This window comes from Neomonachus schauinslandi, chromosome 5 (assembly GCF_002201575.2).
Source record: "Neomonachus schauinslandi chromosome 5, ASM220157v2, whole genome shotgun sequence".
Taxonomy (NCBI): domain Eukaryota; kingdom Metazoa; phylum Chordata; class Mammalia; order Carnivora; family Phocidae; genus Neomonachus; species Neomonachus schauinslandi.
In genome coordinates, this window is record NC_058407.1 from 112,713,419 (window position 1) to 112,738,701 (window position 25,283).

The 25,283-nt window shown below is 36.8% G+C and overlaps 1 protein-coding gene across 3 annotated transcripts in view; it reads right to left on the bottom strand.

Annotated features, from left to right (window-relative positions):
* RAB18 (RAB18, member RAS oncogene family) overlaps positions 1-24,621 on the bottom strand; it is a 32,943-nt gene extending 8,322 nt beyond the window's left edge. For all 3 annotated transcript variants that reach the window (XM_044914983.1, XM_044914982.1, XM_021686528.1), the window contains exons 1-3: positions 24,446-24,621; positions 18,861-18,916; positions 4,003-4,064 (exon numbers count right to left, since the gene is read on the bottom strand). In XM_044914983.1, coding sequence (XP_044770918.1) covers positions 4,003-4,064; positions 18,861-18,916; positions 24,446-24,513 — 186 coding nt within the window. In that variant the 5' untranslated portion in view covers positions 24,514-24,621. The remainder of the gene's footprint in view (positions 1-4,002; positions 4,065-18,860; positions 18,917-24,445) is intronic.
* Positions 24,622-25,283: the final 662 nt, after the last annotated feature.

Below are 25,283 nucleotides of genomic sequence, written 5' to 3' on the forward strand. Positions count from 1 at the left end.
ATTAACAAGTCTGTACTTCTGGACCTGGTTCCTTCTGTCTTCTTTCTACCATCCTTGGACTGTGGCTTCAAGATACCTAAGATTATGCAAAGCAGCAGTTGACAAACGGCTCCCTCAGCCCACCACCTGTTTTATTAAATAAAGTTTTACTGGAACACAGCCAGGCCCGTTCGATGATGCACTGCCACATGGCCTGCCTTTGGATTAGACTAAATATTTACTATCTGCCCTTTAAGAAAAAGTTTCCAGTCTGCTAATATCAAATAACCTGAAGAAAAGTGAAGACGTATGTCAAACATCAACTTAGCTGCCAGTCTCATAGCTGTAAATTCGAGCTTAGCTATGGGGCAAGCAGAAGCTCCTTCAGACATAAAACATGTTAATAACCTCTAAGAGGTGTATAAGATTGGAGAGGCATTTTAAACCAGCAGTGACGGGCTCCAGCTACTTATTTTCCTACTTACGTACTTTCTTTCCCTGGCCAAAATAGAGACTGCTTTAATAAAAGAGCAATAGGTAGAGAATATATGAGTAATTTATGGCCCCAGAAGAGAAACTTAAGAGGAAAATAACTTTCAAAGTAAACCACTTTGCAAATCTACTACTCTTCCCCAGCTACGCTTACATAAATGCAGAATGTCCTTGCTTCCAGATTCTCACCACTACAGAAACAGCCCCCAGCCCTGCCATCTTGAAGTGAAAAAATTAACAAAATTAAACTTTCTAAACAGATAAATTTATGATAAAAATGATTTCTCTCTTTATAAAAATTCCCTTTGCTTCAAAGTTTCTTACAAAACCTCTGATATTTAAAATTACTCAATTTGCATGTTGACTCAACTTTTCAAAAAACAGTAATATAAATTAAAGGTGCATAAAGTGAAGTGTACTTACTATCTAAAGCAGATTATAATTTGGATAATTTGATATAGGTTAGGGCAAGGACCAAGCAAGAAATATTTTAGTCACAAGACTTTTTGTTATAACAGAAAAATTCTGTTTTCATAACAAAACCGTATCCACACTATAATAAATTAATTTCCAGAAACAGCGGAAGCATTTGAATATGAATTTTGTTTCCCTTGATATTCACTGAGATCAACTTCAGTAACTGCTCTGATGAGACACAACATAAAAATCAGAACTGCGGAGTGCCCTGGGCATCCGACTCCTGATTTCAGCGCAAGTCATGATCTCAGGGGCCTGGGATAGGGCCTGGGATATGGGGCTCTGCACTCAGTGGGGAGTCTGCTTGGGGATTCTCTCTCTTCCTCTGCCCCTCCCCCCTAAAATAAATAAATAAATGTTTTAAAAATCAGAACTGTGATTCTAGTTAAAATATCCATGAAGCCCAGTGTTTTAAAAATAAAGACTAGAGCAGGGCGCCCGGGTGGTTCAGTTGGTTAAGCGTCTGACTTCAGCTCAGGTCATGATCTCAGGATCTTGGGATTGAGCCCCATGTCAGGCTCCATGCTCAGTGTTGAGTCTGTTTCTCCGCCTTTACCCCTCCCCCTGCTCAGGCTCTCTTGCTCTTTCTCATAAATAAAATCTTAAAAACAAAAAAAAGACTAGAGCAAAAAAAATAGTATGTTTAATGTTAAAATACTACACGATTGACACTTTACACATAAATATTTAAATCAGTCCAGCTATTTAGAGTCTTGATTTTTTGGATCCACTTATAAAAATGTTTAAGTAGGTATGATAATTTGAGCAAAAACCCTCTGCCACAATATTGGATAAGGATATATTACACCTATAAAATTTATAAGCTTAAATAGTCAAAAGTTAAGATTTTTGCTTGTTTTTGTTTTCAAGATAGGAATTTGCAACAACTGTAATAGCATCCTTGTAAGATAAGAAAAGAAGAGCTTATTATCTGTGGTTTTCTTCTCTGATGGGAGAGGAGAAAAGAGATTATTAAAGACAGAAATGGATAAAGGACAAGGAAGGATCTGGAATGGCTAAATATTAAAATGTGGGAGTGGAAGTGAGGGCAGGATCTAGAGAAAAATAGCTTTAGAGGTGCCAAGCAGGCCGTGATGTGTGAGTGGCACTTTTGGGAGCAGTGAGGACAGGGCTGTACTTGATTATTCTATTTGACTGATCCTAGGAGGAGCGTCCAAGCAGGAGAGGAACTGATTTATATATATATATATATATATATTAAAAAAAAAAAGAAGAATTAGAGGAAACAATGGATTCATGTATTTCTATTTATGAGTGAGGAGGCTTCCTAAATATGACATAACACCCAAATTCATGGAAAAAAAAAAAAACTGGTCTGACCACAAAAATACTAAAACCTTGGTATGGCAAGAACATCTCTCCCCACACCATCCATACCCCATACACACACTCACTCATCCTAAACAAGATTTGAAGGCAAATGACAAACAGGAAAAAAAGATTTGCAGCATATGACAGAGTTAGTATTACAAACACACACACACACACACACACACACACACACAAGAACATTAACATTTGGGGCACCTGAGTGGCTCAGTCAGTTGAGCTTGACTCTTGATTTAAGCTCAGGTCATGATCTCAGGGTTCTGAGATTGAGCCTCTTATTTAAAAAATATTTATACGCCTATGATAAAGATGTCACCTCAGTAATACCTGCCAACCTTTTTATTATACAGGAACTAAAAAGTAAATTTAAAAAACCTCTTGCATAAAAGAAAGATCTCACAGAAACCACCAAGCCTTAGATCCTATTCTAACACGTATATCTCACAAACCAGTAGCAAGGGCATAAAAAAGTGATAAATTCAACCATGAAAAGCATATGGAAAATCAGGCTCCCACTTTTGTACAGGAAGGAGCCAGCATTCTTAAAGTGTTCAATATATTTTATTATGGCCTAGTCCAACATTTTCCAAATTGTTTTCTGTTAGACATTACTATTCTTATTAATATCATAATTATATTTTGGGGAGGGGGCAAATAGGCTACCAATCATGTAAAGTATTGAATGTTAGAAAAAAATTAACAGAAAAACATGAGACACACTTACACAGTTACTTGTTATTTGGGATAAAATGTGTATTAGAAATAATATGCCATTCAGAGAATGCCAGGAAAATGAATCAGATCATACAATACATGAACACTTCCTGTTTCAATCTGTAACTGATACCCAAACACTTACTATTTAATCACCATGTTGAAGTACATCTCAATGTGATGACTGCTAACCAGTTCTAATTATCACATGTAACAAAAACGTATTTATATATTTACTTATCATAGTATATGTGGGAATCAGATATATAAGAGCATATTTTTATAAATTATATATGTAATGTAATATATTACAATCATTTAGGTATATAGAGAGAAGTAGGCAGGCAGGTAGGAGTGGGAGAGAAACGGGCAGACAGAGACAGACACTGAGCATCTTGGACGTTTTTGACAGTTATTGCTATTTTATTCAGTCAGCACTATCATGAAAAGGTCTTAGGAAAGCAACATGTATCAGAATGTTTGGGTTCACAGTCAAATGAAAGGACAGTAAGTAAAGACTAGGCACTGATATTAGAAAATAAGTCCAAAGTTGGCAAACTCAAATTTCTTGAATATACTAATATACTAACATGAAAAATACTTTTTTTCCTGAGCATCACTTCATCCCCTTCTCCCCAACAACTGCCTTCAGTGTTAGCTGAGTATACACTGTCTTATTAAAACTTTAAAGAAACTATTCAATAACAATAATCCTTTCTGGCAGATAAGATGATTTTTCTATACTTTATTCTGCTTTTAAGTATTCTTAAGGGATTATATATTTTAAAATTTTGAGTAAGTGAAACAAGTCTCTGCCTCATTACCCAATTATAAGACATAGCCATTTATTGTTTATCCATTAACCAACAAATTGTCCAGAAGTTATTTAATACAAATTGTTTACCTCTAGAACTCTACACACATCAACTTCTGCTTCTTTAAAAAATACAAGTTGAATATTTATATAAAATACATTTTTAAAACTCTTACCCAAATTGCAAGTTTAGCCTTATTTCCATCCACTGAAATTGTTTTCACCTTAAAGTCAACACCTTGAAAAAAATGAAAATGTTGATAAGCATCCTAGTAAAATAATACTTTTAAAATCAATTACCAAGAAAACAAGAACACAGAATAGCCACTTTATCAAATACCCAAATTCCACACCCTAAATTCTTGGAGTTATGGATGTGAAAATAAAAAAAAAGTGTCACTAAAGTTCAGCAGCTTAGGATTTAGTTAGGATAAATGAAAACCAAATGCTTGCAGAATTCAAAACACTTACCTACCTGTACTTGCTTGAAAAAAATAAAAATTTTAATGGAAAAATAAACTTCACTGTAAGGTGATTAATGATGCACATTAAGAGCCAAGTGCTGGAATTCATGGTGCTCATGTAGAGAAGACTATCTATGGCTGACTCTGGATCAGGGCAATTTTCTAAGGGGCTCCAAATGCATCTACACTCCATCATTAAGAGTTCTGTCCACAGCCAGCCAAACCCCTAACTCAGATTCTGACTGTAAGCAGCTTGGTAAAAACATTAAAGGGCCACTTATTTCTTGTCTTATGAATTCTTTGTTTTTATCCTAAAAAACAGTATTCATTCTATATAACTTTATCAATGATCCCTTGCTACTGCACAATTGCAAAAGAATTTACACACAAAAACATCTGTGCCCAATCCTCTAAGAATCTTCTTAAGTGAAAGGAGGAGTGCTTAAAGTGCTATGAAAATCTTCTGTGAGTACTAATTTATGTAAAGAGAAGAGCTCCATAAGAAGACAGGTAAGGTTTTACTACAAGCCCCCCTCCCCCTCCAAAAAAACCTCTCCCTTTCCAGGAACAGGAGTTGACACATGCCATCTGGCTTAAATGAACAGTAACTGCCCACATGTCTTTAAAGAGTATCAAAATTAATGTGCAGTCTACTCCACTGGCCAGAGGCAAAACATTAGCTCAAGAAGCCTGGAAAGAAACTTTCAAAAACCCTTATTAGCTTGTCACAATTAATTCAGAACAGTCACAAGTAAGATCAACAGCACCCTCATATACTAAATGCTTACGAGAACACCTGTCACCAATATGGAAATACATGAGTAATTATTGGATGATTTCTGGTGATCCACTACAAACACAAATTACATAATAAAAATGCACTTTAAAATATGCATTATACCACGTCTTTCTGTATGCCAAAGATTACAAAAAAAAAAAAAAAAAAGTTTGTGTTTTGGGCTAGAGTGATAAAGGAGCTGATAAAGCCATACCTAGAATCATGGGCAATTATGACAGTGCTAATAACATAGTCCAAGGAAAATTTAAGTTAAAGTTTCTTTGCCGCTAAACAAACAAAAATCTCCTATTAAATAATCTTGTATTCACCAGGTCTAGATAAATAAATATTATGCCACACCATTTATATAAAAAGTATGAAGGGTGCCTGGATGGCTCAGTCAGTTAAGCATCTGCCTTCGGTTCAGGTCATGATGCCAGGGTCCAGGGATGGAGTCCCACATCGGGCTCCCTGCTCCGTGGGGAGCCTGCTTCTCCCTCTGCCTCTTTCTCTCTCTCATGAATAAAATAAAAATAAAATATTTTTTAAAAAGTATGAAATTATTTACATTTTATTCATAATACTTTAAAAACAAAACAAAGCCTGAGAAAATTCAGATGAGGGAAATGGTTCTGACTTGGTGCAGGTACTAAATTAAGGCCACTGTAGACATTACATAGAGAAAACCTGTCATACACACTCTCCAGTTAAATTCTCAAAGTTTTTCAGAGCATAAGGAACTTTTTTTTTCCCCTAATTACTCCAGACAACATGCTCAAGGGCAGACTGGCTTTTTGCTAGCTATCCAAGAAAAGAAACTCACTGTTCCCAAAATGTATGTTTTTATCTCCCTCTCCCAATCTCCTTCTTCTCTTTTACAATTTCCTGTTTTTCATATATTTCTTGACAGTCTAATGACGGTCTCTGTCATATGTATCATTAAGTTACTCTTCTGAGGTATTAGATCTGAAAGTGACAGAGCACATCCTCAGGTAACAATGCCCACTGGCATCCTACCATCAAAGTCAATACACACAAGCAGCCTGAAAGGGCACCCCATCTGGATCCAGACCCTGCAAGTCCCCCATTTCATCTTTCCTTGGTCCCTCTGGTGAATCTCCTATGCAGACACTGAGTTTTTTAGCTTTCATCTGCTCAAACTGCTTCTTCACCAAGTCTGGTTCTTCTGTTTTGCAAGTGGCTCTTAATTTGCTTTTAAAGGTGGCCACAGTAGGAATCTTTTTAATAAATCTGACTTTGCCAACTTCTTACTAGATTTGATTAAACTATCTTTTCAACCTCTTCATGTGGATGACAAGGAGCTCCTAACAGTTTGAAGCTGAACATCTAGAAAAAAACACTCCTGTGTATCTCCTCTACTCTCCTACAACACTGAACACTTCTGTGACCAGATATTCTCTGACTCTCCAGGGACATCAGTGTCCTACAATTCATTCAGTCTGATACAGTCAGATCCCACAGGGTAAGGGCTAACTAATAATAAGTCCTATAAGACTGCCGCACTCCCATTTCAGATGCCATCCCAAATCCAGGTTGTTACCTGTGCTTCCAACCACCTGGCTATTAATCAAAGGTTCCCACAATCTCCTCCCTTGATTGGATTAATTTGTGGCTCACAGAACTCAGGAAAAGTTGCTTACTAGAGTATCATCTTATTATAAAGGGATATAACCCAGGAACAGACAGATGGAGGAGACAAATAAGGAAAAGTATGAGGAAGGGGCACAAAGCTCCCATGCCCTCTCCGAGTATGCCATCTTCCCAGAACTTGCATGTGTTTGCCAAAATAGAACTCTCAGAACCAGTAAATTTAGCATTTTTATGATGGTTTCATTATTTAGGCATGATTGATTAAATCACTGTCCTTCAGTGACTGAACAAAATCCCCCGTCCCTCTTCCCTCTCCTGAGGTAGGAGAGGAAAGAGTAGGACTGAAAATCCCAACCCTGTATCACATGGTTGGTTCTCCAGGCAACCAGCCTCCACCCTTAGAGGCTTTCCAGAAGTCATAGTACTAACATAAATTCAGGTACGGTTGGAAGGGGCTAGTTATGAAAAACAAAAGACATCTTCACTGCTTTGATCAGTTAAGAAAATCAAAGGGTTTTAAAAACTCTCTGCCAGGAACCAAATATGTATTTCTTATAAATCACAATATCCACAGAAGAACTGTCATTTTGGCTTTTTCTTATTGTTCATTTGGGCTTGCACTTTTAATACAATATTTAATTCAGTTTTTTAAATAAAGTTCTCTCAAGCGCATCTGAAACATTTTCCAGGACAGACCATATGTTGTCTACAAAACAAGTATTAATAAATTTTAAAAGACTAAACTCATATGAAGTATTTTTTATCATAATCTAATGAAACTAGAAATCGGTAATAGAAAGAAAACTGGAGAATTCACAAACATGTGCAAATTAAATAACACTCTTTTAAACAACTAATAGACCAAAGAAGAAATCATAAGAAAAATTAGAGAATACTTTGAGACAAATGAAAACACAGTACACCAAAATTTGAGATGTAGCAAAAGCAGTGCTGAGCGAAATTTATAGCTATAAACACATTATAAGAGAAGAAATATCTCAATAACCTAATTTTACACCCTAAGGAACTAGAAAAGAAGAGCAAACTAAGGGCTATAAAAGGAAGGAAATAATGAAGATCAGAACCAAGATAAAGGACAAAAGGAACTGATACACAATAGAGAAAAATCCATGCCCAAGGCCTGGTTTATTTATGCCTGGTTTATTTATTTATTTATTTATTTATTTATTTTAAAGATCAACAAAATGGACAAGCTTTTAACTAGACTAAGGAAAAAGAAAAGACCAATTACAAAACTCAGATATGAAGTGGGGACATTACTACTAATTTTACAGATAAAAAAAGATTATAAGATAATATTATGGACAATTATACACCAACAAGCTGGATAACCTAGATGAAACGAACAAATTCCTGAAAACACACAATTGACAAAATCGACTTATCAAGAAAAAGAAAATCTGGGGCCCCTGGGTGGCTCAGTCGGTTAAGCGTCTGCCTTCAGCTCAGGTCATGATCCCAGAGTTCCAGGACAGAGCCCTACATGGGGCTCCCCGCTCAGCAGGGTGTCTGCTTCTCTCTCTACCCCTCACCCTGCTTGTGCTTACTCTCACTCTGTCTCTCTCTCAAATAAATAAAACTAAAAAGAAAAAGAAAATCTGAAGAGACCGTAAGTAATCAAAATCATCCCAACAAAGAAAAGCCCAAGACCAGATAGCTTCATTGGTAAATTCCACCAAAATTTAAAAAGTTAACACCAACCCTCCTCACTTTTCAAAAAACGGAAGAGAAAGGAACACTTCCAAGCTCATTCTAGGAGGCTAGCACTATTCTGATACCAGAGCCAGACAAAGATGCTACAATCCCAGAGGAATACTGATGCAAAAATCCCCAGCAAAATACTAGCAAACGTAATTCAGCATCCTCTTAAAAGGATTATACACCACGATAAAGTGAGTTTTACCTCCATAATACAAGATTGGTGGAATATGAGCAAATCAATCAAAATAATATATCCCATTAAAGAATGAATGGGGGGAAAAACACATGATCATCTCAATTCATGCAGAAAAAGTATTTGACGAAACTCAGCATCCTTTTATGATAAAAAACACTCAACAAACTAGGAACAGAAGAAAATGTGATGTTTCCTCAAAAAGCTAAAAATACAATTACCATATCATGCAGGAATTCCACTCTTATGTATATACCCAAAAGAAGTGACAGCAGAAACTCAAACAGATACTTGGACAACAATGTTGATAGCAGTATTACAATAGAAGGCTGAAGCAACTTAAGTGCTCAGATGAACAGATAAACAAAATGTGGTTTATACATATCATGGAACATTATTCAGTCATAAAATGGAATGAAATTCTGAGATATGCTACAACATGTATGAACCTTGATCACATTAAGCTAAGTGAAATAAGGTACTCACAAAAGGGCAAATATACTGTATGATTCCACCTATGAGGTATCTAAAACAGGCAAATTCATAAAAACAGAAGATAGAATAAAGGTTACCACAGGCTGAGGGGAAAGTGGAGTGAAAGCTATTGCTTAATTGGTACAGAGTTCCTGTTTGAGGTGATGAAAAAGTTCTGAAAACAGATAGTGATAATTGCTGCAAAACAATGCAAATGTACTTACTGCCACTGAACTGTTAACTTAAAAATGGTTAAAATGGTAAATTTTATGTTTATTTTACCACAATAAAAAATAAATAGATAACTGGAGAGTCCTGCATCTATTAAAGAAATTGAATCTATGGTTAAAAACCTTTCCATGAAACAAATTCCAGGCCCCGAGTGAATTCTACTGAACATTTAAATAATAATCCATTCTAAACAAACTCCTCCAGGAACATGAAGAAGAGTGAATACTTTCTTAGTCACTCTATGAGTTATACATTACCCTGATACCAAAACCAAAGACATTATAATTAAAAGCTATAGACTAATATCCTTCATGATTACATATGAAAATCCTAAACAAAATTTTATCATAACTAATACAAATATGTATAAGAGAACAACACATCACAACATTCATTGTTGGGGTTATCCTAAACAATGAAAAAATCAATGGGGACTTTATTAGACTAAAAAAGAAACTTCGTATGATCATCAACAAATGCAGGAAATGCACTTAACAAAATCCAACATGCATTCCTGACAAAACCTCTCAGCAAATTAGAAACAGAAGGGAAATTTCTCAACCTGATAAAGGGCATCTATGAAAAACATACAGCTAACATCACGCTTAATGGTAAAAAACTGAGTATTTTTCCCCCTCATACCAGGAACAAAAGATGGATATATCAGCCCTCTTCACTTTTTTTAAGACTTTTTTTTTTTTTTAAAGCCAGGGCAATAAGACAAGAAATAAAAAGAACCCAGACTGGAAAGAAAAAATGTAGAAATTCAATGGAATCTACAGGATTTTAAAAAAAAAAGCTCCCGGAACTAATTAGCAAGTTTAGCAAGGTTGGAGGATACAAACTAAACGTTTAAAAAATCTATTATATTTCTATATATCAGCAATGAACAAAGGATTCTTCTATTTAAATAACATTTTTTAATAAAAATCTATTAAATATTTAGGGCTAAATCTGACAAAAGATGTAAAAGACATGTAACCACTCTGAAAGAAATTTTGAAAGACCAAAATAAATGGAGACACATAATTTGTTCTGTGATTGTTAAGACTCAATATTGTTAAAAGGTCAGTTCTCCCCAAATTGATCTATATAGAGTCAATGCAACCCCTATAAAAATCCTAGCAGGCTTTTATTTTTAAATCAACAAATGGATTCTAAAATTCATTGGGAAACACAAAAACATGAGAGCCAAAATAATTTTGAAAAAGGTAACAAAATTGGTAGACTAACAATATATGACTTCCAGGCCTACTATAAAGCTATAGAAATCAAGACAGTGAAGCATTCTGACATAGACAAATAGATTAATGGGCTAGAATAGAGTGCAGAAATAGACTCACCATATATAAACAACTAAGTTTTTACAAAGGTGCAAAAGCTATGCAGTACAGAAAGGACAGTCTTCTCAACAAATAGTTTTAGAATATATAAGAAAAAAAAAAAGGAAAAGAACAGAACTTCAATTCATATGCTTTATACTGTATCCAAAAATGAATCAGACCTAATATAACACATGAAACCATACAACTTCTAGAGAAAAACTTAAAGAAAAATCATTGCAACCCTCTGTTAAACAAAAGATGTAACACTGAAACCATCATTAATAAGAAAAAATTGATAAACTGGATTTCATCAAAATAAAAAACTTCTGCTTTTAGAAATAAGCTGTTAAGAGAATGACAAGAGGAGCCACAGTCTAAGAAAATATCAGCAAAGTATATATCATGTAATAAGGGGTTCATATGCAGAATATATAAAGAACTCTCAAAATTCAACAATAAGAAAAAACAAAAAATGAACAAAAGATTTATACACTTCACACACACACACACACTCAAAATACAGTCAACAAACAGCAAATAAGAACTTTAAAGACACTCAACATCACTGGTCATTAGACAATGCAAATTAAACCACAATGAGACTACCAACACATACATACCTATTAGAATGGTTAAAATTTTATTTATTTATTTATTTATTTATTTTTTAAAGATTTTTATTTATTTATTCATTCATGAGAGACAGAGAGAGAGAGGCAGAGGGAGAAGCAGGCTCCCAAGGAGCAGAGAGCCCGATGCGGGACTCGATCCCAGGACCCTGGGATCACGACCCGAGCCGAAGGCAGACGCTTAACCATCTGAGCCACCCAGGCGCCCAGAATGGTTAAAATTTTAAAGTCTGATCGTGCTAAGTATAACAGGTGAGGATGTGGAAACAGGAACTTTTATATACTGTTAGTGGAAATGTAAAATGATACAATCACTTTATTAAAAAATGGATGGAATATTTTCCAAACTTAAACATGCATTTTCCATATGATCCAGCAATCCTATTACTGGGTATTTACTCTAAAGAAATAAAAATTAATATTCATATAAATTCCTGTACCTAAATGTTTATACAGGTCTATTCATAACCACCAAAAACTGAAAACAATCCAATGTCCTATAATAAGTGGATGGATAAATCAACTCTGAAACATCCACACAATGGAATATAACCCAGCAATAAAAAGAAAGAAACTACTGGCATGCAAGAGCTTGGATACAGCTCAAAGGCATTATGCTAAGTGAAAAAAAAGTCTGAAAAGTTTACATAATATATTCCATTTATAGGACATTCTCAAAAAGATAAAATTATAGTGATGAAGACTGACCAGTGGCTGCCAGAGGCTAGAGGCAGGGGAAAAGTATGACTAAAAAGACACTAGTTTTTTAGAATGATGGAACTGCTTAATATCCTTACTGTGGTAATGATTAAATGACTATATACATTTGTATAATACATGTTAAAATTCAAAAAACTGTATACCAAAACGAGGGCAATTTTACTGTAATTGGTAATTAAAAAAAAAAAAACCACACTATCTACTCATATGCTAGGAATATAACAGACCAAAAATATTTTCTAAAAGAATAAATTATCAGAGAACATGTATTATAAAATTTCTGCTTCTTTCTGATTTACGATTTACTTTGCTACTAAGTCCAAGACTGATTTTGTAAAATTGTTCCATGGGCTTTTGAAGTAATGAGTTCTTCCCTCAAAAGATGTATTGATTGGGGCGCCTCGATGGCCCAGTCAGTTAAGCTACCAACTCTTGGTTTCGGCTCAGGTCATGATCTCAGAGTCATGGGATTCGAGCCTTGCGTTAGACTCCGCACCCAGCACAGAGTCTACTTAAGACTCTCTCTCCCTCTGCCCCTCCCACCCCCCTACCCCACCCTACCCCCGGGATCTCTCTCAATTAAATAAATAAATCTTACCAAAAAAAAAAAAAAAAAAAAAATTGTTGACTGAGGGGCACCTGGCTGGCTCTGTCAGTAGAGCATGCAACTCCTGATCTTGGGATGGCAAGTTCAAGCCCCATGGTGGGTGTAGGGATTATTTAACATCTTTAAAAAAAAAAAAAAAAATTGTTGATTGTGTTATTCTATTTCCCTATGGTCTCATTAATGATTTTTGGATCTATTTAATTATGAAAGAGATATAACAAATCTCCTAATATAACTGTATTTTCATCAAATTCTCTTGCGTTTTGAACAGGTGTTGCTCTTATATATACCATCTATGTTTGGTGACTACTTGTTATGTCTATTAGAGCTACTTTATTAATTAGTTGGGCCTTTCATTATTACATACTATCTTATTTCATTATATCCAGTGCGTTAATCTTAAATTCTACTTAAAATCACATTATATTACCACCTCTGCTTTTATATTGTTTGCATTTGCCTGGCCCATCCCTTTATTTTCAACCTTTCATTATTTGTTTTTAAGTACTCCTCAATTCCATCTGACAATATGAGTTATTAGAATTGGACCTATTCACATTTAATTAACTGATATATTTTAATTCTGTTACTTCCTTCTTATGTTTAACATTTTTGACATTGTGTTCAAATCTGTGTTTGATCCTTTTTATTTCTGTATTACTATGTTGTGATTGAAAGAATACCAAGTTAGAAGTTAGGAGGCAGGGTTTAGTCTCAGGTCTCTTCCTGAGGTCTAGCTAGGCAGGAGCTTAACCTCTTTAAGTCAGTCTCCCCCTTCTCATCAAGGAATATAAAAATTCCTGCTTTACCTGCTAGTTATTTTGGGGGGAGGGAGGGTGGAGAACATCGGGGTAAGGGGACATCAAGAGGGATACTATAAAAGCTTTAAGGATCCAACAGAGAAACAATTATGAGGACCTAGATCCCCAAATTTGAGTTTACAAACTTTAAAAGTATCAACAATAAAATGAGGTAAGTGCTCTGCTACCTCAGAGGATAGAGTAAATATGTTTTAAGAGTTGAGAAGGAGGGGAAGCTGGGCGTGAGAAAAGATATACAAAACCTTCTGAAGATTAAAGTCTCAGAGATGAAGAATAACCTGGGAAGCCAGGGCTTGTTGTGATGACTACTTAAAGGGAGACAAACAGTAAGATGGTTTTATGGCAGAAAGTAAGAGCAAGATAAAAAATGTGTGGAGAGGAAAGAGGGGTGTGGAGAAAGGTCTTGTCAGAAGCGGGCTGAATTCCAAGACTCCCAACTTGGCTTCTGCTGATGGACATGGGGCTGGCAAAGGGTTGGATGGTCTTATTCCAAACTAATATCATTAATCAATAAATAAGAAATTAAATGACAACAAAACAGCTTGGAAATTAAGAAACACATTCCTAAATCAAAAATTTCAAATGTTCAAAGAAAGCTAAACTGAAAATTCAAACTATCCAGGGAGCAATGAAAAAGAAACACACCCTACCAAAACCTATGGGGCACAGTAAACTTGTTCTTAGAGGACATCTTTATTAAAAAGTAAGGACTAAAAAGAAGGGAACTTAATACTACTCTTAAAAAACTAACAAAATAAACTAAAAGAAAAGTAGGAAGGAGAGAAGGAAAAAATGAAGCAATTTCTCAAACAATTAAATAAATATATTCCTCAGGACGCCAGAGTGGCTCAGTGGGTTAAGTGTCCAACTCTTGATTTCAACTCAGGTCATTGATTCAGGGTTGTGAGATAAAGCCCTGTGTCAGGCTCTGCACTGAGCATGGAGCCTGCCTGAGATTCTCTCCCTCTCCCTCTGCTCCTCCCTCCACTTGCACATGCACACTCCCTCTCTCTCTGGAATAAATAAATAAAATCTTAAAAAAAAAAAAAGCAGAGAACTCATTTTAAATTTTAATTTAAATAAATTTTCTAATTTTTTATTTGAAAAAGTTTTACTCAAAGCACTCTTTACATTCAAAGGTCACCTAAAACAAGGTAAATTAAAAAATAAAAAACTTTAAAAAATAAAAAATAAAAACTTTAACATGAAGCAAATTTTGGCTATTTAATTAGATTATATAAAATTAGTGTAACTAATTTCTACAAGGATCTAATCTCCATGCTTAAATTTCAATCAGTTCTATCTATGCAGCTAATAAGTACCATCATAAGGCCTTGCCATAATCCAAACACCCCCTTGCAGCAAACAAACAAAAAACCTGGTCAAAATATTCTTAAAATTTTGTGTGTGTGTGTATTTATTTTTATGTCAGAAATATTAAATATTTGTTTTCTCATTCTAATTCTGAGATTCAAATATACATATGCTGAATCTCCTTTTCTGTTTTCCACATCATTTTTTTATTTTAATTTTTTTTAAGATTTTATTTATTTATTTGACAGAGAGAGACAGCGAGAGAGGGAACACAAGCAGGGGGAGTAAGAGAGGGGGAAGCAGGCTTCCTGCCGAGCAGGGATCCCGATGTGGGGCTCGATCCCAGGACCCTGGGATCATGACCTGAGCCAAAGGCAGACGCTTAAGGGCTGAGCCACCCAGGCGCCCCCCCCACATCATTTTTTCTAATGTGTTTTAAACATTTTTATTCATTTTGGCAAATTTTACCCACTTTTTTCTTTTCCAGCTTCTATTGTCCTTTATTTTGTTTTCCACGGTCTCTACTGTCCCTTGTGATCCTTTTTTTTTTTTTTTAAAGATTTTATTTATTTATTTGAGAGAAAGAGAGAGAGACAGAGAAACAGCATGAGAGGGGAGAGGGTCAGAGGGAGAAGCAGGCTCCCCGCCGAGTCGGGAGCCCGATGTGGGACTTGATCCCAGGACTCCGGGATCATGACCTGAGCCGAAGGCAGTCACCTAACCAACTGAGCCACCCAGGCGCCCGCTTGTGATCCTTCTAATTTCGCCCTTATTTCAGTGACGGTTTTATTTTAACCTTATTTTTCTTTCTGCTCAATTAGCTGACACTGCATTTTCTCATGCAGTCACACTATCTCTTCCTGACCTCTTTTATCACTGCTTTGTGCTCTCAGTGGTAAATATTTCCAAAAAGTGTTTTAAATTCATAGCAAAACAGCTGGGCATGATTTTCATCTACTTTATAGAAGTACTTTTTCTGTTGAGTATTCATCTGTCCTTTGTTTTTCTGCTACTTTCTTCCTTTTTGATTCTTGAGTGGTAGGAAGTAGTGTTTAGCTGAAATCCTTTTGATAATTCATCTTTAAAGGAGGTGAGGTTTTTTTGGACAAGCTATCTGTAAGAGATTCGTGCAGAAGGCTATAGTGGTTCTAGTTCCTGACCAGCAAAACTTTGTCTTGATTCAAAGTTTTATATGAGAATCATTTAGGTTTTTTGTTTGTTTGTTTACTTTTCAACAGCCAATGGAGATAGGCAGCCTTGAGGTTTTCACAATGCAAAGACATCTCTTCCCCTACTGCTACAGAGAAAGACAAATGTAAAAATGGCTTGTTTGTGTGATTCTTTGTTTGGCTTCACCTTCCCAACTTCTTAGTATCAAACCCAGGTGCAGGGAAACTTCTGCCATTAGCTTAAAAAAACCCATTTTGCTTTCGCAAACAAGGGATTTAGGCTTTGCATCTCAGGGTGGGCCGCTCAGGTTCATGAAGCTTCCCTTGCTGGCTCCAAGCTCTGCAGCTATGGCATCCTCACTCTACTTCTTCCCACATACAGTCTGCTTAGACTCACTGTTCTTGGCAGCCATTCCACCTATTCTGTGGCCTGGGGTTTTTAGCTTTCTTCTAGTTTAGTGGAATATGGGGTTTGTGTTTTAGTTTTTCCCTCCCCCCTTTGTTGTCATTCTGGCTAACTGCCAGAAAGCAAAAGAAGAAAACCCAACTTTATTGTACCATCCTCAGGTTCAAAATCCAACAATTACGTTAAAAGAATATTTTATACAAGATAGAAACTTGAGTGTCTCACTATATTACTGAAAAGATAAAAGTGTGCTTTCCTTACTATCCTACCGGTAAAATACTAATTTTCCACAAAACACTAATTATTACAAGGTCATTAGCAACTGAACTAATTGTTTTATTTTCAAAGTTCATGTGTATATTAGTTATAACCTAAGGCAGAAAATAATCTGATACCTAAATGTAAAAGATACTTTTCAAGACCCAGAGCCCATTTGGGGAACAAATTATGTACATCATCAGTATGCCACAATCTTAGTATTTATTCTTAAAGTGGACGAAGCCTTTTTAATAATGAAGACAATATATAATTTGTCATTGTCCAACTCTCCAGATTCCATTTGGGCTTGAAATGAAGACAAATAGCTTTATATTATATACTGATCATTCCCTTAGTAAAATTTTAACTCTAGACAAATTCATTTTCCTTCCAGTTACTACTCTTCTACCCCTTGCTATCCATTGCTAGGCATGTACTGAGTGAAATGAAGTTTTACTACTAATTTTTTAAAGAACAAATAATATATCAAAGCCAAATGTAAATGGATTTTAAATTACTAGTGTTTTAAATGACTCCTTTTCACACACATAAATGTAAATCTGTAAATGTTAATAGGCCACACAAATGTTAAGTAATGCCTGGTATAACTTATTAAACATTTAGAGGCACTATGAATTCATATTGAATTCCTTGCAGAATTCTAAATAAGAAATGTAGATGGAATTTGAAAAATCATTGTTTGACAACCACCAAAGTTAGAATGATAGGATGACACTTTAAAGAAATTTGGCAGATATCACCTTAAGTAACCAAAGTTCCATCACCAATAATGGTACAAATATATGGTACAAAATACACACCATGCTCTTGAGAAGCATTATGTGGAATTCCTGCCAAAAATGCATAACCTGAATCTAACCACTAGGACACATTAGACAGATGCAACTGAAGGATAGTCTATACTATAACTGACCTGGTATGTACTCTTCAAAAATGTCAAGGCCATGAAAGACAAAGAACTGCCCAGATTAAGACACTGAAGAGAAATGACAACTAAACTCAATTGTGATCCTGGACTGCATCCTGGACCAGAAACAATTTTTTTTCTTTCACTAAATAAGACATTAGGGGGACAATTAATGAAATCTATCTGTATACAGTAGAACTGTATCCATGTTCATTCAGGAAATACACATTAAAGTATTTAGAGGTTAATCTTCTCTGCAATTTTACTATCAATTCAAAAAAATAAGAACACTGTGTGTGTGTGTGTGTGTGTGTGTGTGTGTGTAGAGAGAGCATGATAAAGCGTATGTGATAAATATTAACATTTGGGGACATACAAGAATTCTTGTACTATTTTTACAACTTTTCTCTAAGTATGAAATTATTTAACATTTGAAAAAAAGAAAAAAAAAAATCACACACACAATAAATGTGAAAACAAAGCCAGTTAAGAGAAACTCTTTATTTTCCCTAATAATAATGCTAGGATCATATTTACTACATTCTACTCAACAGATCATGAAATTTTAGAGCTGTAAGGAAAACAGATTCTCTCTCACCAAAACTCCTCAATTTATAGGTGAAAACAGTGAAGTTAAAGGACTTCCTGAAGATCTAGACAACTGGTTCAAGGCAGAGTCAAGACTACTATCCTGCTCTGACTCAGCTCTTTCACAATGCAAGCTGTCTCTTGATACCTTTGTATTGTCATCTACTCCCTAAACATGTGATACACACGCTAAATAGCTCAATCTTCTCATATATTCTAGTAAGCTAATGTGGCAAACCACTTTTAGGCAAACTAAATTTCATTTTAAAGAGGCATTTAGGCATTACTGCTAATAATCTTTAATAACTAATATCAATAAACATGTGAGTTCAGAATATATGCAGGATACTGTAGCAAATGCTAAAAATGCAAAATTAACACACTCTACTATTAGGTGATACCGTTAGGTCCATGATGATAGACACTAAGTCTATATAATTCATCATTATAGCCCCACCCTTAGGAGAGTGCCTGACATACAATAAATATTCAGATAATTGTATGCTGCTAAATAAAAGACAATCCATAGTACAAGAAAGAAATGTTTGTACAGATAATCATAATATCCACAGTGTTAACCAAGTGCCATGAAACAACAAGTAAGTTATTTTTGCTTGGTGAGATCTACAAAGGCTCCAGAAATTTAATGAAACCAAAGTTAAGCCTTGAAAGAAAAAGAATTCAACAGACATGGAAACAATGGGGTGGTAGATGGAGGGTAGAAGGAACTAGATAAAACAGACTGAAGGCAAGAAAATACGTGGCATTTCTATTGAATTTTTAAACATAGGCTTACCTATCGTTGCTGCAAGTTCTGGATCAAAAGTATCATCTGTGAACCTCAAGAGCAGGCTAAAAGAAATGTTAAAAAGACAGATTAGAAATTTGTCTTTTTTCCTAACCATTTGGCAAATGTTCAGGATTATTATATTTTGTCACAAAGTAGACACAGATAATGGGCGCCTGAGTGGCTCAGTCGTGATCCCAGAGTCCTGGGATCAAGCCCCATCTCGGGCTCCCTGCTAGGCAGGGAGTCTGCTTCTCCCTCTGCCCCTCACCCTGTTCGTGCTTGTTCTCTCGCTCTCTCTCTCTCAAATAAAATCTAAAAAAAAAGAGCTTACTTTTAAAAAAAAAATTAGACACAGGTAAGAATAGCTGATGTAGGTCTGCTCCCACAAATATTGCCCCACTGCAGGTATATATAGAGGAATTAAATTATTGGAAAGGCAATAAAAGAACCCCAAAAGCAAAGCAGTTTACTTAATATATTCCCCATGCTCCCCTACACAATTCCCAAGTGTGAAAAGATTTGGGCTTGGTTTTGGTTTTGGTAACCGTAAAAGTACGTCCTTGTGAGAAAATAGTATCAGCAACATGTCATACTGTGACGTGGACAAAAAGGGGGGAAATAAGTCTCTTGGAATGCAACAAATTAATTTTTTGTTTAAATCTGATGTGTACTACACTCTGAATTCAAGTAAAACAGAAAGCTGTGAAAATCTATCATTTGGTAACAAGTAGTAAGTAGTAGGACTACTACCTAAGCAGGAAGAAAACATATAGTAAAAAGTGAAGGTAGATCATATGATAGCCAGAATAGGTATACTCTAGCAAATGCTAGGTAGGCTGTATGAAATCAAGTAGGCAATAGGGAGTTACTGAAAGCTTTTTTTAAAAAGAATGGCAAGAACTGCTCTACATTTTGAAAAGTTAATGCCAGCAAAAAAAATGCAAGAAAATTAACCGAAGACAACTGCCATGGTTATGGTGAGAGATAAGGAGGACTAAACCTAAGAAATAGTAAAGAAACTAGAAAGAGATGAAATAATAGCAAAAGATACCACATGAGTAGGAATTTAAGAAACAAGGCAGAGGATCATAGGGGAGGAGAGGAAAAAATGAAACAAGAAACCAGAGAGGGAGACAAACCATAAGAGACTCTTAATCATAGGAAACAAACTGAGTGAGGGTTGCTGACAGAAGTGGGATAGAGGGATGGGGTGACTGGGTGATAGACACTGGGGAAGGTATGTGTTGTAATGAGCACTGGGTGTTATAGAAGACTGATGAATCACAGACCTGTACCCCTGAAACAAATAATACATTATATGTTAATTAACTGAATTTGAATTTTTTTTAAAAAGACACCATATGAATAATCTAAGATTTTATATCTCCCCGAATTATTTATTTAATATAAGGTGGAAGTGTCAATTATTAGAAGCTCTTCAAAAATATAATCTAAGCTTTTGTTAAAGCCCTAGATTTATAAAATTAATCAATCTTCCTTCACATTATCTCCTACAATAGGACAAGACTGTTCTATCGATCAACCTGTATGCATTAATAAAATCAAAGAAGGGCGCCTGGGTGGCTCAGTCGTTAAGCGGCTGCCTTCAGCTCAGGTCATGATCCCAGGGTCCTGGGATCGAGCCCCACATCGGGCTCCCTGCTTGCGGGAAGCCTGCTTCTCCCTCTCCCATTCCCCCTGCTTGTGTTCCCTCTCTCGCTGTGTCTCTCTCTGTCAAATAAATAAAATCTTTTAAAAATAAATAAATAAAATCAAGGAAATAGCTATCGGATGTCTGAAATGCAAAAAAAATTTACAAATATTTCTGTAGGTTGTAATTACTGTTGCTAGAGATTTTTTTCCCCCAGAGTATACTGCAACACATAACGGCCTTTTGGTATTCAAAATCCGGCGTCATTAACTGTATTTGAAGGATTAACTCTCCCTTTCTTGGTTTTGCTTTCTTGTGTTTACCATGAAACCAGCACCACAAAAGTGAAATAAACAGTAGATTTTCCACGTAACACTGTACCCTCTTGACTATAACTTTGCTTATTCCAACGTGAGTCAGGTGACAGCACTAACAAGAATCTTGAAAGACTGCACTTATAAAAATTTTCTTCTCTCCCCAACAGTAGGTTTTTAAATTAATAAAAGTAAAAATTTCACTAAAAATTTAGTTACTCATATTTTAAGAATGGAAAAGGTATGTATCCATACTTGGTCACCACACTAAATATTATTACATAAAAGAAACTTGTAGAGTAGTAGTGGCAGTAGTAATAATAATACCAGAATCATACAAATAATAACAATGGTATTGGCTATTATTTATTGAACATCAACAATGTGCCAGACACTTGAGCCAGCGGTTCTTCTTACATAATTGCTAATCCTTACGATAATCCTTGTCATTAAAGGTACTTTGTCAGGAAAGCCAGGGAACTGATACGGTACAAAGCAACAAATTTTAATACGGGCTCTGAATATAAGCAGATCTTAGCCAGGGGTACACCGTTAGCTGGAAATGTATTCTCAACTCTATGTTATGCTTTTTTCTAGGCAGAGAGACTTTTAGACTTTTAAAGACTTAGACTTTTTAAAGACTCCACAACCAGAAAATGATTAAGAACCAATGCTCTAAAGGATGTATATTTAAGCGTTCATATTTTCAAAGTCAAAGCAACAAAATACTCCATGCAGAGCTATAGATGGAAGGAGTAACTACCACCATATCATTTAGAGGAAAGCAAATTTATAATAAACAGTGTGATCATAAATAGTCTGCATTTCTTAATTTACAAATGAAATTGGCTAAAAAGGATGGGGACACAGAGACACAGGAGGGACAGCAATTTAGGTAACAGAAGATCTCTATAATCCCTCCCAGTTTCTGAAACACTTTGCTACTTCTTTACTTCACTATGGCTAGCCACAGAATCAAAGCATCTCATACACTTAACATTAGATAGGGTTTGAGGGATTTCTATTCCAACCTCAGTTTTCAAATAAGAAATGAAGACCTAGAGTGTTCAAGTATCACACACAAGGTCACAGAAGTGGCAGCACCAGTTTCATAATCCTGATCTCCTGGCTGCTACCACACATGCTCATCACACTCCAACAGTCTGAAATAAACTGGAAAAATAACCCACTAATTTGAATTACTTAAGATGTCCTTTGTCGGGACGCCTGGGTGGCTCAGTCGTTAAGCGTCTGCCTTCGGCTCAGGTCATGATCTCAGGGTCCTGAGATCAAGCCCCGCATCGGGCTCTCTGCTCAGTGGGAAGCCTGCTTCTCCCTCTCCCCCACTTGTATTCCCTCTCTCGCTGTCTCTCTCTCTGTCAAATAAATAAAAATCTTAAAAAAAAAAAAAAAAGATGTCCTTTGTCATGCAACAATACAAGTGGTATTTCACTTCCATTAACTCTAGATCTGTAAAGAAACAAACTTATTGGTCAGAACAACCCTTAAAGATTATATCCATGACAAATGTTTTTGTACTAACTCAGCTTAAAAAGAATAGGCTTCTATCTTAGTAGAGTCATTTAATTCTCATCGTACCCAGAAAGAATAAGTGTTCAAGGCTGTTTTCCATAGCAAAGAACATGCACCAATAACGTATGTCTAGCTAGAAAAATAAGCCAACTTTCTCCCTAAACACAATCCTTTCTTGAAAGAGGTAGTTAAAGGTGTTAAAATTTTGCAGTGAGCAGCTGAAAATTCACCATTAAGTACTGAGAAAAGTTTGGATCAAATTAAATCCAAACAAGTTTGTCTGAAGGGAGGGAACTAAGGAAACCAATAAATCCACCTAACTGATTTTACACTAGAGGAAGAACCTCAATTACATAAACACTCTCGTTAACCTTCCAGAAAATTTTAACACAGCTTAACTGGTCATCCATCCAATACCTTTAGGAAAATGTTGCCAACCAAACTTGTATTGGGTTGAACCACATGAAATGACATTCAACCATTTTTGACTTCAAAATCAGCAATTTCATATGCCTTAACCTAAGTGAGGGTCACATCTCAAGAAAAAAAGACCACAAGGCTATAGAAGTCCTATTAAGACAATGTTCAATATATTAACTTTTTAACCCTCAAATATAATAGTGATCATGAAAAGTACTTTATTCAGTCCTTTATTTTTTTAAGATTTTATTTATTTCTTTGAGAGAGAGAGAGCTCAAGCCAGGGGAGGGGCAGAGAAGCAGACTCCCCGCTGAGCAGGGAGCCCAACACAGGGCCAAATGCAGGCCTCTGCGGTCATGAAACTCCAGGATCATGGACTGAGCAGACGGCAGATGCTTAACCAACTAAGCCATCCAGGTGCCCTATTCAGTCCTTTAAATAATGCATACATACACACACATCCACACTACCCATACTATTTTGCTAGCCCACAGTGTTTCATTAATTTATTCCTTGTTATGTACAAATCCCACACTCCAATATATAGAGTACACTAAATGAGAAAAACTAGAAAATATATTGTCATACTTTAAAAATATATAAAATTGCAGAACGTATTACAGAATAAAGTTTCAAATCCTTAAGCATCTAAAAAAGTATAACTTGATGAAGTGATCTGGAGATAAGTTTATCAGCAGGCATAGCTAAAATATGAAATTACTTACAGCTCCTGCAATTGGAATATTGTTTAAAAATCAAGACAGCCTAGAATATAACCTAGTGATAATAATAATAATAATGAGATGGCAAGAATAACTTGACCTGGAGAACTTTGTTCTAAGGCTTGGAGGAAATCACAACCCGCTTGCAACACCCACTGAGCGTCACTGTTCTTACCCGATACTCAACTCGAACCACTGTCAACTATTATTTTCCCTCAAAAAAAGTCAAGAAAGAAAACACAAAATACTAATTTGTTCTTTCACCTCTATATGATGTGGCAGAATGCGAAGGAACAATTACACTTTATTCTCAAAGAATAAAGTCCACAGCTTAAACACTAGCATCTCAGACTAAAGTGAATTACTCAAGTAGTCAGAAGACCAAAGAGTTCTTTCACAGCTGACTCAGAAGAAAACAGAGAAGCGGCAAAGGGGTGCACCAAAATAGGCCAGGAATGTGACCCAAGGCGTCACGAAACTTCCCGTGTGGAACACGACGTATTCAGAGAAAGCCTGACAGAAAAACCAAAGTGCTAAAGTTACAACTCAACTCGCGGGGTGACAGTGAGCCTGAACCCCAGGGGCCGAGTCCGGGCTTCGCTCTCGGCCAGACTCGGGCCCAAACCCGCCCGCCACGCCCTAGGCTCCTCGGCAGCAAACCCGCTCGCCGAGCGGCGGCCCTCAGAATTGTTTTTTATTTGGTACGACAGAAGGGGAAACGTATCCAGACAAGGCGGGCCTGCCACGGACCCACAACAAGGCGGGGGTGGGGGGGAGGCAGGGGCTGCAAGACCGCGCGGCCGAGAGGCCGGGGAGAACGAGCGGAGCCGGGCCCCAGCCCGGCCCGCACCAGCCTCCGCCTTTACCGTTCCCGACGCGGCCCAGCAGACAGCGGCCACGGAGGCAGAAAGAGCCCCGCCGCCGTCGTCACCGCCGGCAGACCCGTCTCACCTGGACTTGCCCACGCCACTCTCGCCGATGATGAGGATCTTCAGGGTGGTCAGCACGTCCTCGTCCATCCTGACCCCGGCCGCTCTGAGCCCAGCTGGCCACCCCAGTCCGGTTCTCAACCCTTCCCCAGAGGAGGTGCCCGCGCATGCGCAGCGCTGCGCGTCTGCCACCTTCCTTTCTCCCCGGGTGTTTAGGTTGCAGAAGCCTCGGTCGCCCCAGTTCCGCCTTGAGGAAACTGCGTCTGCGCAAACTCAGAATCCCAGGCGTCTTTCCGGAGAGCTTATTCATCCCCTGCGCAAGCGCAGATGGGAAGAACCGCGTGTGATTTCACCCTTTTGTAGGCTGTTGCTCCTCCCCTGCCCTAACCTACCCCTCCTTCAGTGGTGTACTTGGGAAAGGGCTGAGTTGGCAGAGCATAAGGCTCTTTTATTTCAGCAGCTGCTCGTAACAGCTGCATTGCAATAGGAAAAGCTTGTGCTCGAAGGCAGGTATCTTAAATTTAGGTCCCAACCCCACCTGATGAGGGATAGAAGCAGAAAAATGTTCTTTAGCCCAAAAGGCAGACCTGCAGCCTGCATAGTTTTAATAAGGTTCAAATATGTGCTGCTTGCTGTAGTCTCATGACTGCCTGTATATCTCACTGATAGTTAATATTGAACCGAATAATAAACACCAGAGAAATCTTGTGAAAGTAGTTTTAGGAGTAGAAATAGGTAGAAAAGATTTATGATCTAATACTCTCTGCACATCTCTCCTCCCCCTTAAGCACTAAGCATATAACCACCAGAATCGTACAACAAAAAGTACAGCCCTTTCTGCTCAGGGGTCCTGTCCCCGT